Source organism: Phyllostomus hastatus, unplaced genomic scaffold (assembly GCF_019186645.2).
Source record: "Phyllostomus hastatus isolate PE091 unplaced genomic scaffold, TTU_PhHast_1.1 phas_contig_137, whole genome shotgun sequence".
Taxonomy (NCBI): Eukaryota; Metazoa; Chordata; class Mammalia; order Chiroptera; family Phyllostomidae; genus Phyllostomus; species Phyllostomus hastatus.
In genome coordinates, this window is record NW_025333583.1 from 3,952,167 (window position 1) to 3,967,831 (window position 15,665).

Here is a 15,665-nt window from a genome sequence, read left to right on the forward strand (position 1 = left end):
TCACTGCTGGAGTCCCACCACTGAGCTCGACCCCGGGAAGACGGGAAAGGCGCAGTAAGGGTTTTTTCAGGGAATTCATGAACGAATGGTCTCCGGAACTAGGAGACTGGGCTAGTAAATTAGGGCATGATATTTTATTCTACTTTCAAGTGGCATAGAATTTGGAAAGCCACTGTAGAAATCTCTAGAATATGCCAGTTAAGTGAATAAAAAACTATTTAAATTCAAGTATATACTTAGAGGGGAACGAGATAACACTATGTACCAGAAAAAAAGAAAATACTGACAGGGAGTACAAACAGGGAGTGGGTTTATGCTTTTTGTTTTCTATTTTAAGATATGCTTTGTTTCATTTGAGAACTGCAGCAAGGCATGGAGAAAGGAAAGTAAGTGAGAGTAGGGGATAAAGCATTATCATCACGAATGTTTTGTCTCCAAGGCTGCGGCTGCTCCTGGCCTGCATTCCCTGCATCTTTATATAAAACGAAGATGGAACTTTTTAGCCAAGGAGTATATCTGGGGCTCCTTTTTCCTCTTATTTCCAGAAACATGCAATCTGCAGAATCAGCTCAGGAATTGGCAAGTTAAGAAATTTAATATTAGCAAAACATTGAGTCTTGTCCACATTCCTTCCATCTAGTCATTACAGATCTCCTGCGTTCCCTGTCCACGTCTCCACGTCTGTTCGTCTCACTGCTGTTTCGTTTTTAAACTCGCCTCTCCTGCGGTCTCTGCCCACACCCTCCTACTCCCGTCTTTGTGCCAGCCGCGTGCATTGTTCCGGCCCCGGTGCCTGGTTCGTGCGTGGGTGTTTCCCTGAACAAATACAGCCGTGGCACCGAGAAAGCTCCGGCCCAGAGAAATCTGGAGGTCTTCAGCTGAGACCCCCTAATCCTGCTCCCCTCTCCCTGCCGTTTCTGTGCTTCCTGAGCCAGGTGCCTGCACCCCGAGTTTCCCATCAAACTTTCTGCACGCCCCCCGGCCCCACCGGGCCTTCCCTGCCACTTTCTCTTTCTGCAAAGGCAGCGCCAGGGCTCCCCAGGCTGCGGCCTTTCTGCACCTTGAGCGACTGCTGCCGCAGAGAGAGATGCTGCCGGTCCCCTGCCCGTTCTCGAAGACAACCACAGACCTTCCTTCTTCTCATTATGTTACATGTATTGCTCCTTGTGCTTCCACTAATGCTAGAAGACAAAGTATTTTCCTAATGCTAGTAGTTTAATCCTGAGAATCATGTAATTTTGGAATCAAAAGGAATCATAAAAGCCACCCAGTGAAAAACCCCTGTTACCAACCCACAGTCGTTACAGCGCTAAGTGCATCGTAGGTGCTTGAGAAATACTTGCCACCAGTAAGTGCTGCAAAATCGTTCGTTACGGACTGTAAGATAATTACGTTGTGCCATTAACCTGTGTTTTTTAAAGAAAAAAAAATTTTATCCTCATGTATTCACATAATTCTATAAAATCCATGAACAATGATGGAGAAGGCTGGGCCTTACTAGGTAGTCTGGGAAATGGAAAAACAGATGTCCGTTTTTCATTATATCAAGCAAGGTCGATATAAAGAAAAAGGAAAGTTACTGGTACAAAAACAAGAGGAAACGGTGATGGAAGGATTACATGTAACTAATAACGTCTTTCACTACTAAGAACTATTAAATAATGGAAGGAGTTGCCAAGGGAAGCTGAGAAATGATGGCGTTTGAGGTTAACAACACGCCCTGGGTGTGATTCGGAGAGTGATCAAATTGGGCCTCTCTGGATGGAGCAAAGCAGAGTAAATATGTTCAACGGTTCCTCCTCCAAGAGTCTGGGGAAGGGTAAATTTTCACTGCACTGGAAAATGGGAAATGGTTGTAACGAGCAAGTCCCTCACCTACGTTAACGTGGCTAGCATAGCTCCCTTAACGTGGCCCCGGAGACTAGGAGAACTGTGTTCACGGTGCCTTTGTCGGGACAGCTGGATTTTTTAATGCTAATTGTTTATTGTTGTTTTTCTTTCTTTAAGGCTTGTAAATTTTATAGTTCCCAGTGGTACGTGGTAAACTACAAGTATGAACAATATTCTGGAGACATCCGACAGTTACCTCGGTAAGAAACTATCATGAGCATAGCTTGGGTTTTCCCATACATAAAATACTGCTCTGTCGAAGCTCTGCCCTTGTTGACGAACGCCTGTGTGTCAATCTAGTGTCAGGGGATATTTTACAACATTTAAAAAGAAGAGTCACGAGACAATGTGTTATTCCACAATGGGATGTGTGTATAGTGGCAAAACTGGGAGTGAGATATAAATATATTCCTGTTTGATTGTTGGACACAGTCCATAAAGTGCCCTTGTACCACTCTTCCGTGAGCTGTCCTCTCCACAGCAGATACAGAGGATTAGAAAAGTTCAGTGTGGACGGAAACTTTTTTCTGACAGTATTCTGTAGAGGGTGTTCAGATTTACCATTGGATCCGTGTGTCTCCATGCCGGGATACCAAAAATCACTAAAATGAACAACCTCTTTGGAAGTGACATGTGTTTAAGAAAAGCACATATCATCAGGCTCAAATGATGCAAATAATCCAGAAAAAAACACGTAAGATAATCAAAAGAGATGTCTTTACCAACCCTTTCCTCAAGTGAAATATTGAGATGATACACTTTTTAATGTGCATCTAACTTTTTAATGGACACATGGTTCAGATTTGGGCACCACTTTCCAAGATTTCTCAGCGCCCCTCATCCCCTGCCACAACCATCTTTCCAGACTCAGACCCTTGAAAGTGCCACTCTGAGCTTCTGAATGCAGAATTGGAAAAAAGCGTTGTGGAATGGCTCTGAGAAGGTGGCATGTGAGCTCGGATCTAAAGCCACAGTGGCTGCCAGCACTGTGATGCTGGGAAAGGCTTCCCATAGGGAACAGCGTGAGCAGAGGTCCTGGGGTGGGAACGAGCGCGGTCACCTGAGCAGACCGACAGTCAGGGATGCTGGAACAGGAACGAGAGTGGGTGACATGAAACTATGGAAACCGAGGCAGGAGACCTTGCGGGCCCTGGAAAGGAGCTTGGAGTTTACTCCCTTGGCAACAGAAGCCTGTGGAAGTTGTACCCAGGGGTGTGACAGGATCCGGTTCACCTCTTTGCAAGAGGACTCGGTCTGCTCCATGGCAAAAGGGATTGCAGGCGTGAGAATGGGGGGGAGAGAGAGAGACAGAGTCAGAAACAGAGCGGGGAAAAGGGGGGCCTTTCTTTTGGAGTTGCATGACTGTGAAGAGCCCATGTCCCTCCAAAACAGCAGGTCTTTTTCAAACAGTGGACACGAACTTTCACCAAATCTCTGAACATCCCACTACGTTCAGATCACCCTTAACAGATAGCCCTCGGCCACTTCACGTTGGGAGGGTCCCGTCACACACTAGGCTTTCGTGAGCAGTTAAGCTGCACTCGGAATGTCTGGATGTCAGCACACGCACCTCATAGGCTCAGTTGAAAAGCAAAGCATTTTTCTTTTCACATTGAGACTTCCTCTTTCTCAAAATAGTTGGGAGAAGTGGTTACAGATTGGAAACTGTGTCCAAGCACTTGGAACACTGCATATGAAGTGAGAGTGTGGAAAGCAGTATTCAGCTGGCCTTTCAGATAAATGCCTCCCACTCTGTTTAGGTCTTGACATTGAAATTTCTATTGGCTCTATCCCTAAACACTGTTTTTCTTTTCTTATGTTCATGATGCCGTAAAGACAGCTGCCAGAGGGGAAGAGGGTTGGGAGTTGGGTGAAAAGGGGGAAGGACTTAAGCAAAGAAAAGAAACGCATGGACACAGACACCAGCACGATGAGGACCAGAGGGAGAGTGGAGTGAGGGGAGATGGAGGACATGTAAATGGAGAGGGAAGGAGACTTCACTTGGGGGAGGTGAACACACTGTGCAATATACGAGTGATTTTTAACCAGTGTGCGCAAGAAGTTTTATATCATGCAACACCTGACTATGTAGTCAAGGGCACTGATTTCTTTTCCCGTAGATCAGGGGAGTCAAACTCATTTTCACGGGGGGCCACATCCGCCTTGTGGTTGCCGCCAAAGGGCCGAACGTAACTTTAGGGCTGTGTAAATGTAACTACTCCTTAACTAGGGGCAAGGAGCTCAGCACTGCCGCCGGGTAGAACCAAGGTGCTGGGCCAGATAAAACAAGCTGGAGGGCCGGATTCAGCCTGCGGGCCTTGTGTTTGCCACCTGTGCCTGAGATTGTCAAATTTAAACAATGACAACAGGCAACACAACAGTAGATCTACAGTGTGAATGAACCAAAATTATACCTATTTTTTTGTCAGATTGGCAAAAATATATATATTTTGGTGTGCTGCAGAATTTTGGTAATTAGTTTATGTATGCCAAGAAATGAAAAAGGTTGAAAATTGCTGCAATACACAGATAATATATTATAGAATTGTACACTCAAAACCTATATAATTATATTAATCAATGTCACCCCAATAAATTCAATAAAAGTAAAAAGAATGAAGAGAAAAGAAATATGTAAAAGATTTGTGGCATTTTTCTTCTATTAAAACAATAGAGAAAGCACCTCTAGTAGATACAGGGTCTTACTGACTTGGAATTGTCATAGAACATAAGCAAAAAATTCTCATAAGAAGACATGCAATAGTAACCGAAATATTGTTGAGAATTTTTCCTATTTTAACTAGAGGAAATGGAAGTAGATACCAAGAAGGGGAAGATTAAGACTGCCACAAAAGAAGAAACCAATGAACTATATATATATAGCTCATTAGGCTATAGAAACTAGGCTACTGTCTTACACCATACACAAAAATTAACTCAGAATGAGTTAAGACTTGCATGCAAGACCTAAAACCATAAAAGCCCTAGAAGAAAGCACAGGCAATTTTTTTTCTTTGTATTTGGCAACCAAAGCAAAAAATAAACAAGTGGGACTATATCAAACTAAAAAGTTTCTGCAGAGCAAAGAAAACTATCAACAAATTGAAAAAGGTAATCTTTGAATGGAAGAAAATATTTGTAAGTCATGTATCTGATAAGTGGTTAACAGCCAAAATATACAAAGAACTCATACAAATCAACAGAAAAAAAAATCCAGCAACCGATCTAATAAAAACTAGGCAGAGGCTATGAATAGACATTTCTCCAAAGACAACATACAGGTGGCCAACAGGTTCATGAAAAGATGCTCAGCATCACTAATCAACAGGGAGGGTAAAATCCAAACCACAATGGCCTATCACACCTGTTAGAGTGGCCAGCATCAAAAAGAGAAGAAATAACAAGTGTTGGTGAGGATATGGAGAAAAGGGAAGCTTCATACACTGTTCGTGGGAGTGTCAATTGGTGCAGTGACTATAGAAACAAATATGGAGGTTCCTCAAAAAATTAAGAATAGAACTACCATATCAGCCAGCATTTTCACTTCTGGGTACTTACCTAAAGAAAATGAAAACACCAATTCAAAAAAGTATATACACCCTACGTTCACTGAAGCAATATTTACAATAGCCAAGATATAAAAACAATCTAACTATTGATGGGTGAATGGAACACTGTTCCTTCATAATAAAAACTTTTTAAAAAGAGTGAAATCTTGTCATTTGCGACAACAGGATGGCTCTCAAGGGCATCATGCTAGGTGAAATAAGTCCAAGAAAGACAAATACCATATAATCTCGCTTATATGTAGAATTTAAAAACAAACAAGCAAAACAAGCTCATCGATACAGAGAACCTGCTGATGGTTCTCAGAGGCAGGAGGAGGAGGAGGCAAATTGGGTGACGAGGATCCAAAGGCAGAAACTTCCAGTTACAGAGTAAATGTCGTGGGGATGCAAGGTACAGCGTGGCAACTACGGTTGATAACACAGTGGGGCATGTCTGAAAGTTACTAAGAGAGTACACCTTAAAAATCCTCATCAAAAGGGAAAACTCACAACTATGTATGGTGACAGATGTGAACTAGACTTACTGTGGAGATCATTTTGCAGTATACACAAATTTAGAATCATTGTGTTGTACGCCTAAAACTAATATATTATCTGTCGATTATACCTCAATTTAGAAAATATATATGAAACAAAAAATGTGTATGATGCCACTTTGCTCATTGATCCAAGGGGTAGAAGACAAAGATATAGGACATATTTAAATGTTTTACTACAGCTGGTTTGATATAAAGGAGAAAATTTTACAGAATGTGTTTTGTGGCTGAAGACCAAATAAAATAGAACCGGTTGGAGTGGGTTGCACTAGAACAGAATTTCTTTTAAATAAAAGAACATGTGCCAGGTGTCGACAGTGAGCCAGAATGTGCTAGACGCCGTGTGTGTGGCATCTCACTTAACACACATAATCCCACAGAGCGGGAACTGTCATCCGTGTTGTGTAAAGGGAACTCGGGCCCTGGGAGGGTCAGCAACTCGCCCTGACTTCACGACTGTAGCTGATGGGACGCTCAGGCCTCCCCACACCCCTTATACGAGTGATGGAGAAATGAGAGATGAGACCACCCAGAAATGACAGCTAACTTGGGTTCGAACACCAGAGAGTAAGGTCCCTATTGAGCCCTTTTTTTTTCTCAGAACCCCAGGGACTCAGAGACCCCACAGTGCTGCTGGGGGAAGAATGTTAAACTCAGTGGCAGGGGTGCTTACATGTTAATGACCTGTGAAAGAGTGATCATTGCCCAGTGGGCCTGCAGACGTGAGACTCCGTGGCGATGAGGGCCACTTGAAGGCGAGGAGGCTGTGCCGTGTGGGTCAGTGGGACGAGGGCTGACTGGGAAAGAAGAGTCCTCCGTAGCCCCCGTGGCTCGAAGATGGTCTGACCTCACCTCCTGTCGCTCTCTCCCCATGACTGTGCTCCACCCCCAGCCTTCCGCTCCTGGTCACTCCAACCTGGTCCCTCCCCTGGAGCGGTGTTGTCGCCACCACTCGCTGTGCCCCAAATGATCTTCCCCCAGATCACCGCACGGCCAGCTTCTTCCGACTCTCAGCTTACACGGCCATCCGTGACCACCTTTTCTAAATCTAGCCCCTGCCACCTCACCTAGATCACACTTTTTCTCCTCCCCTCTTTAATTTTCTTCACAACCATTTTCACCCAGGGAAATCGTCTTGTGTGTCTGTGCTTAACTATCTCTTCTCTACTCCCTTGGAATGCAAGTGCCCTCCATTTGGGGATTTCTTTTCTTGTGTATGGGTGGTGGTATTGCGGGTCTTCTGTGTAACAGGTACTCTCTGGGCCTCCGATCATTTAGTGGCAAGAAGAACGGACTCCAAGAATTAAGACAGCCCTCAACTTCCATTGAATTTGATCAAGCAAATTCACAATTAAGAAAAGCCAGCAATGAAAAGGCATGGCCCCATTCACCCACCCCCCATCCCTGTGGCATGATCCCCGTTGACACTCACTGGCCTGCACTCTTTCTCTGAGTGTGAGGCCAGCAAGGACTTGGCTGGGGACTGATGGAGCTGGCCGAGCGTTGCTCTGTGGAACACCTTCAACATAGGAGACCATTTGCGAATGATGGGAATCCTGAACATGCCACCGGGCTTTTTGCTCTCAGTAGTCAGATGCTCAGGTTGCTTCTACACAGTATACGTGATCTTTTAAAAAATATGCCCTGCAAATTCTACGTGTAGAAATTTCTGGCTAGATATCAAGGAATGCCTGATATGGTATTGTCCAGTTTCCATTCCACTGTGAGGCAGGAGACTGAATCAAGCCTAAGAAAGTGTATCTGTCTTATTTAGCATTTATAGAGCCAGGTGTACTCTCTCGCTCCTCTGTGCCAGTCGGTGGCGCTGTAACATGGAGTTGTGTTTCTGTGCTGCCGTGGAAAAGCACAAAGTGAACACAATTGCCAATGAGTCGCATTGATGCAGACTTTGGGGGAAACCACGGTCAGGAAAACAGCGCAGCCTAGTGGCCAGAGCACAGGCTTGTTTTTGGAACAGGGTTCTCCCACTGACCACCCCGTGCCCTTGGGCTTGTCTTGTAAAGGTGAAACATGACAAGTAATTACGTAGTAATGAAAACATCACTACTTCATATTCCACTTCAACTTGTGGGAAAAGGAAAATACAAACCACCAAGCCTACAAATGGTCCTGCTCACCTTCATCTCATTGAGTGTGTAAATCTGTGTAAAGAGTAACCCCGCGGATGAAACTAGGGATTTATTTACTGGAATAGGATGTCAGAGTGCAGGGGAGGGTCAGTGTCTCCAAAGCAAATGGGACCTTCCCAAGATTACATTATTTTATGAAAAGACACGATAGTTGTTACCCAGGGCACAGCCGCACTGAAAGCCATGTCTCAAATGACAAATCAGAACCTTTTTTCTTTTGTTTGTTTTAATATCAGAGCAGAATACAAACCAGAGAAACTTCCTTCACATTCCTTTGAGGTTGACCATGAAGACGCTGATAAGGATGAAGTAAGTAGACTGTTGAGAGTGAAATGCTAAAAACGCGAGGATAATGAGTCCCTGTCTCTCACGTGAGTGTTTCACGTTCTGAACCGTTTTTCATCAAGCTGCCATAATTGTTTGTGTGAGGGCTTTTAGTCAAAACGAGTCACGTTTGTTTTGAAGTTGAGCATGATTACTTGAGATGAGTCGGGAGAGGAACAGGGAGCTTGTTTTTAAGTGCCGCGAAGATGTGGGATTCACGGCGATTGCAGTCCCGCTAAACGATGCCTTTTGTGCAGGATACCACCTCCCACTCGTCTTCCAAGGGCGGTGGGGGAGCGGGAGGCACTGGAGTTTTCAAGTCCGGCTGGCTCTACAAGGGGAATTTCAACAGCACCGTGAACAATACCATTACTGTGCGGGTAAGGGGACCTCAGGACGCCTCTTGGTTGCTATCACCTTTCCTGACACCTCCTCCTTTGCTCAGAGCATAGAGGAGAGCCACTTGCATTGAGTTCGTGCTCAGTGTCATATTTTATTCACGGGAAAGGAGGGTGCTCTTCCCTCAAACAGTGCCCTACAGAAATCGCACTCCTTGCCCTGGCTGGCATAGCTCAGTGGATTGAGCGTGGGCTGCGAACCAAAGTGTCGCAGGTTCAATTCCCAGTCAGGCCACATGCCTGGGTTGCAGGCCATGACCCCCAGCAACCGCACATTGATGTTCCTCTCTCTCTCTCTCTCTCTCTCTCTCTCTCCCTCCCTCCCTTCCCTCTCTAAAAATAAATAAAATCTTCAAAAAAAAAAGAAATCACACTCCTGAAGGACTTAGAAAACATGCTGTTTCCCTGAGTAGTAGCACACTACAACCTGAACTGCCTCCTCGTGTCTTTTCCTTTGTTTAGTCGTTCAAAAAGCGCTACTTTCAGCTGACTCAGCTACCCGATAGCTCCTACATCATGAATTTTTACAAAGATGAGAAAATATCCAAAGAACCCAAAGGCTGCATCTTTTTGGATTCCTGTACAGGTGTGCTGCAGGTGAGTAGGAATCCCTTTTCCCTCTTGGGTTTATTTTTTAAGCAAAGGGTATGTTTATTCAGTAGTCTGTTATTTATTCCAGAAATGTTTATGGAGCATCTGAGATGAGCCAAGAATTATTCCAACCCCTGGGGGTTCCGTAGAGAACAAGGGAAACTTGATGCCTGATTTCACAAAACCTACTTTCAGTAAAGGAAGAAAAACAGAAAGTAGGCAAAGAAAGAAATAAACAGAACAGAACCAGTTGGTGAAATCTGAAATAAAGAAAATAAACAGGGTTACTGAAGGAACACATGGTGAGAGTGGAAAAGGATATTAACTCTCCAGAAGTGAGGGGGGAAGCACATTTGAAGAGAAAGTATTTGACCCAGAGACTAAAGAATGAGCGGGGACAGCAAGTGCAAAGGTCCTGGGGCCAGAGCAAGTCGGATATATTCAAGGACAACAGGAAAAGGACCACCCGTGTGTCTGTGGTATGGAGAACCACTGAGCTAAAGAATTCAGTGAGACAACAAGTAAATCATATAGCCGAAAGCACACACTTCATAAATATGATCTTTATTATTAGGTGTGAGTTAGTAAATTCATAATGTGCATATACATCGTCTTCCTTCTAACAGGAGGTTTCCTTCAAAGACAGGGATCACATCGATTTCCAAGAGTTTAATTTCAGAAACAGACACAGCGCCTTTAACAGGCAGTGCTGTTCAGCAGCCTCTCGGCCTTCAGCCCGTGGTCCTGAGTGTTCAGTTGGATGGACCGCAGAGGGCAGAGGGCAAAGGGCAGCAGATTAATTCCATAGACCGCATGTGGACTTCTTCCTTTCAAGACATTTACTCTTTCTGCCCTGCTGAAGGAGCTATCCTTATTCCCGCTACATAAAAATTGAAGAAATCAAGTGTCTTACCATTGTACCTCAAATTTCATCTTAAGACACCAACTAATTGAGAGGTTGAGGACTCTGTTTCTGGTCACAGGCCACAAGGAGCAGCTCCTTCTTCTTCCCACGGGCATTCACAGAGCTCGCTATGTAGCTGCGATTACACCTTGGATTAACACCAGGGGCGCCTGACAATATGGAAGCAAAATGGCGTTCACTCCAGTCGCTTAGTTCTAGACTATTCCTGGATGGAATGATCTGGAATAATCTAGAATATTCCTGGATGGAATTTCTCTGTTAAAATCTAGACTTCCTCCAGAAATAATGCTGAACTTTAAAAGGAAAAAATTTATTGGGTTGCTGAACACTCCACTCAAAGTGAAAAATAATTGCATGTAATCTGTAAACGCAGAGGATAACTTTCTCTGTGGAAAGAGCAATGAGGATTTAATGGAGGGTGGAGATAGTTTTTTATTGCTGGTTAGAAGGAGTCTGTCTGGCTTTAGAAATATTTCTTTAGCAATAGGTTAAAAATCAATAGCTACGTTTTATAGACCTTGACTAAAAAACTTATTTTCTTTTCCGTGTGGACTTCCAAGCTTGCTCTAGCAAATGAGTCCCCATCTTTGAGGAAGTGTCATTGCAGCCCTTGTTATATGTGAAGTTTGCAGAGCTACAGATAACACGTAATTTCTTCTGTCAAATACCCTGTAATTCTGTGCTGTTCACACACCTTAGCGCTCTATTCTGACCTTCCATGGTAGGAACCTCTTAGGGGGTGTTTCATTCTCTGATTAAGCAGCACCTTGGAAAGAGAGTGTCTTCTAGGGGTACAAGTCAGTGTTGAAATTCTAGTTTTACCATTTACCATCTGAAGGCTTTGGAGTGAGTTACTTAAAGTCTCTGATCTTGGCTTCCTCACCTGCAAAGCTAGCATAAATGTGCTCACGCATGAAAAGGGCCTGGGAGACAGTGTGTACTCAGCCCTCCTTCCCGAGTCTTTCCATTGATTACAAAGGCCGCAGCCTCTGAAGATAGACATTCCGTTGTGGAAAAGCCTTTCTAGAACATCTTAATCTACCTTCCTGAAATTTCTGCCTAGATGTGCTCATTTGTTCATTCAGTACGTATTCAGCGCTATGACTGTGCTTGGGCACTGTGCTTAGGCATTGGGATTCCCTCCTGAAGTCCCAACCAGAGGGAGGCAGGCTCCTCTCCGTTCCACAGTGCCTAGGAGCAGTACTGGAGGCACAAACAGTACGCTCCGTGGAATGCCCTAGTTGCACAGAACACCAGTGAACTCTTCTGGGTCTGCTGGAGTCCTGCAGAGAAAACATGGGCCTGTAGGTAGGATGCCCCAAGGTAGATATTGCATGTTAAAACATAATTAAAAAATCCTACTTCATTTTCCCACAAATCATCATTCAAATATTTGAGAACATTTATTACATCTTTTAAAGAGTTCAGCTCTCTATCCCTTCATTTATGTTCCTCTTTATCAAGAACTTGTTACCTTTTTAGAGGGAGGGACTTCCGGCTTAAAATAACTTCGGGAAACTAGGTATCTGGGTTTCTTCTCACCTGATGTCTAGGTCCCAGTTCTTAACATATTCCGCTTATGACTCTAACTTACAAGCTGTTGCATCTGGAAAGAATATTCTGAATGAGGTAGTACAAGCTTAGTCATTGCTACAGCAAGCCCTCCGGCACAAAATGTGCCTAAAGATGAAACAGGACCCACAAAAGCACAGAGCAAATGAATAATAGGATGAGTCAGACCTATGTTGTCAGGAATCACTGTCTGTTTCCCTTGAATAAAAGAGCAAAGAGGAACAAAGACTTGGGCTCAGAGAGCGCTGCCTACTCTCCGGCATCTTTAGAGAGTTCAAGCTCAGACTCTTTAGTGAGCGAACCATTCAGGCCTACTCTGTACCATTGTGTTTTCCTAAGAATAACCCTTAGAGTTCTTAGAAAGACCTTTCAAGAGTTACCTGAAGTACAGAGAAACTCTTACCCAAGTTTCCTGGACTTTGGTAAAATAAAGACTCACAGTAGTTTTCCACTTCTTGGTAATACCATCAAACACTATTAGATCCGTTTTATAGCCCTGCACCCCCCATTCTGAGGCAGAACTTTCGGGTTTTGCTTCTTCAGCTTTGATCTGGGACTAAGGGTTAGTGAGGCCTGTTATTCCACCTTGTTTTGTCAGTCTTCTCATTTATTCATTCATGTACTGGTCCATCCAGCTATCCATCCATCCATCCATCCACCCACCTCCTCCAGGTCCTGCCACTGTGAAGAGAAGGAATAGCCCAGGAATCCCATCTGCCTAGGGTCCACACTTCAACAGCAATAATGACTGATGTCACTGTATACAGGCTTGAATGGGGACTGGTGCTGGATCTGGTCCCTGGTGGATATGGGGTCCAAAACAATGGCCTCACATGCTTAATCAAAGACTAGATGCTCAGATGCCTTCTGTAGCTCAGGTAGCCACTTCATAAGGGCAGTGGGGCCAGGTGCGAGCAGAGAGCGAGCAGCTTGGACTGTGTGGACCCGGAGTGTGCACACCCACAGGAAGGCAGTCAGCTGGGGAGAAAAACACGTACCTGCCCAGGAAAACAAATCTAGGAACCAAGCATGACGTATAGCCCACCCCACACTGGCAAACTCGGGCTCCTAAGAATCTCACTTGCCATAATAACAATAAAAACCAGGATGACACATGTGATTTTCTTCATTTAGTATATTATTTGACAGCAGTTGATGGAATATGCATTATTACTGCCCCAATTCATTAATATAAAACTCAGAGAGATAGAGTAACTTTCCCAAGTCACAGAGCTAATAAAGCAAAATTAGATCTGAGGTGCAGGAATGTCCAAATTTACAGGAAGATGCTCGAGGAAATACTTGGGTTATTAATATGTTAAGTGGGCACACCTGTATACATATATACATAGGTTTTCCTACATAAGCCACGTGGGCACAGGAAACACTACAAAGATGTGCTCATGTAATTTTTAGAACACTATAAAGTTCTAAACGGTGAGTTTTTTATGCAGGATTTACTTCAGCAAATGTATATTGAAAATTTTTCTATATGCAAAGCATTGTGGGAAAGCCAAGTAAGACTTAAAGTGGCTCCTGTTTTCAAAGAGCTTCCAGCCTGTGGGAGGATGCACAGAAAACATACATATAGCACATGCAAATAAAACTTGAGTGACTCATCTCAAATATTAGGTTCTGATAATACACACACGAATGCAATTATATTTATCCCTGCATGTTGGAATATTATATTGCATTATACATCTTAGATATGTTATAGTTCTCCATATTTGTTTATTGACACTCCATTACACTAGAATGTAAGTTCAGTGAGGGCAAGCACTTTATGTTTTTTTTTTACTGCTGTGTACCTGGCACAGAGAAGATGCCAAGAAAATGTTTTTCAATGAATGAACAAGTAAACATACAAAGACTGGGAAGAATTGCATGGATGGTAGCCACCAATGCCAGTAACTTGGATTGGATGTTGTGTTTTCTTTTAAAACTCTCCTTTTGTTTCTGCAAAATTCTGCAAAAGATGCTAGTACCATATTGGTGTGATGGAATATTTTGTTTGGGTAGCCTCCTTGTTCGACACTGAGTCCTCCATGGGCTTCAGCCACTTCCTTGGAGTTTCCATTTCAGAAGTTTTCTAGATAAACATTGTGAAACAGACCAGTCTGCTGCAACTCGTTTAACCTATCAGATGGTGTTAGGACAGTCACAGTTTCCTAATTCTTAACGGAGCCAGGTAGCTGGGCTGTGGGGAGCTTGAGTGAACAGAGCAGTTGCTGTGGACACAAAGAACACTGATTTCAGGGAAATTGGAGAAAATCGGGGACTGAAAAGAGTATGATTACTTTTTGATTACCATGGTAATGACTTAACCATTGCATTCCAAGATTATTAAAATGTCCCGTTGATGTTCTATTCCTTTCTCTTCTGGTGTGCTAGTTTATACATCATTATTTTGGAGAGTGAGACAGAAAACCTCGTAGGCATCTCACTCTCCCCCAACGTAAGCTTCTCTGCACTGCAAGTAGTTCTGTTTCACTCCAAATGGAAAAAGGTTACTTGGTTTGTGAGCCATTGTCAATAGCATCTTTATTTCATTTATGAATACCTCTGTGAGAAACAAGGGCTTCTTATAATTCCCTCAAATTTTTCAAAATATTTTTAATAATATTGTTGAAGTTGGCAAATATATTCAACTTGTTTGACACACAGAACGCAATCTAGAAAAACAAGATTTTTGTATTTCTTTTTCCCCCTAAAATTGTATTAGTCACTGTGCATGGGAAAGCAGGTTGCATTGCAGCTCCACGCACTTCTAACTTGGACCCAGTACTAGCATTTGCACGGCCATGACTCTCCCGGTGCCCTTGAGTTAGGGTGCCCTTGAGTTACAGCATCGGATGAGTGAGGGAGACTGATTTGCTTGTTTTCACGACAGTGCTGAGACTGGCTTGCACTTGCTATTGTTCTCCAGTAGTTAACAAGACCCTAGCCAAAGCAAGCGCCTGCACTCTGGGCATTTCTAGTTCTTTCCTTCTGGTCTCTTTCTCTTCCTATGTTTTTTTTTCTTCCTGTGTCTTTTTGGGGGAGGAAGGAAACTGGTCTCTCTTTCTTATACTTGCTATCAGCCAACTTGCCTTTGTCCTGAGGCTCTCTGCATCTGTGTGGCCACAGGTGGTTCACTGGAGCTCCTGGAGCCTGTGTGAGGGTGTGTGGAGGCAGTCTGCCCTCTCCTCCCGAGGAAGGCGTGGCTTCTGAGGATCTGCATTCCTAAAGAAGCTGCCTAGGTGTTTGCTTTGCACACAGGGAAGTGCGGGCCACTGCTTTTCCCTTGACTCCTCAGTCGGTTGACATCGCAGCCAAAATGATTTTTCCAATTGCAGCTCTGGCCTTTTACTCGTCAAAGCCATCCTGTTCTGTGCTCTCTTGGGTTCAACAGCTGTATTCGAATATTACAATAGCAATTCTGTTCTCAAGGAGAATTTTTAATACCTTGATTGTACACCTCTTCTTCAATATTTTCACGCGAAGTTTAAGTACATTTTTCTTCCAAGTTCACATTTGTGGGATTAGCTGGTCAACACCTGTCTGCCCTCTTCTGCCAGGGCAGAGACTGTACCTATTTTTGCCCGGCACAAAATATACACGCAATAGGCGCCTCTTTATGAGTAGATGTGATCACTGCACAGGACACTGGAGATAGCCAGGCCACTTCTGCTGTTATCAGGCTTATGGACTCATAAAAGAGCCAGCCT

General features: G+C 43.8%; 1 protein-coding gene across 4 annotated transcripts in view; it reads left to right on the forward strand.

Annotated features, from left to right (window-relative positions):
* Positions 1-15,665, forward strand: part of DOCK10 (dedicator of cytokinesis 10) — a 227,440-nt gene that overhangs the window by 131,446 nt on the left and 80,329 nt on the right. For all 4 annotated transcript variants that reach the window (XM_045853121.1, XM_045853131.1, XM_045853114.1 and 1 more), the window contains exons 4-7: positions 2,008-2,090; positions 8,382-8,454; positions 8,727-8,849; positions 9,330-9,464. In XM_045853121.1, coding sequence (XP_045709077.1) covers positions 2,008-2,090; positions 8,382-8,454; positions 8,727-8,849; positions 9,330-9,464 — 414 coding nt within the window. The remainder of the gene's footprint in view (positions 1-2,007; positions 2,091-8,381; positions 8,455-8,726; positions 8,850-9,329; positions 9,465-15,665) is intronic.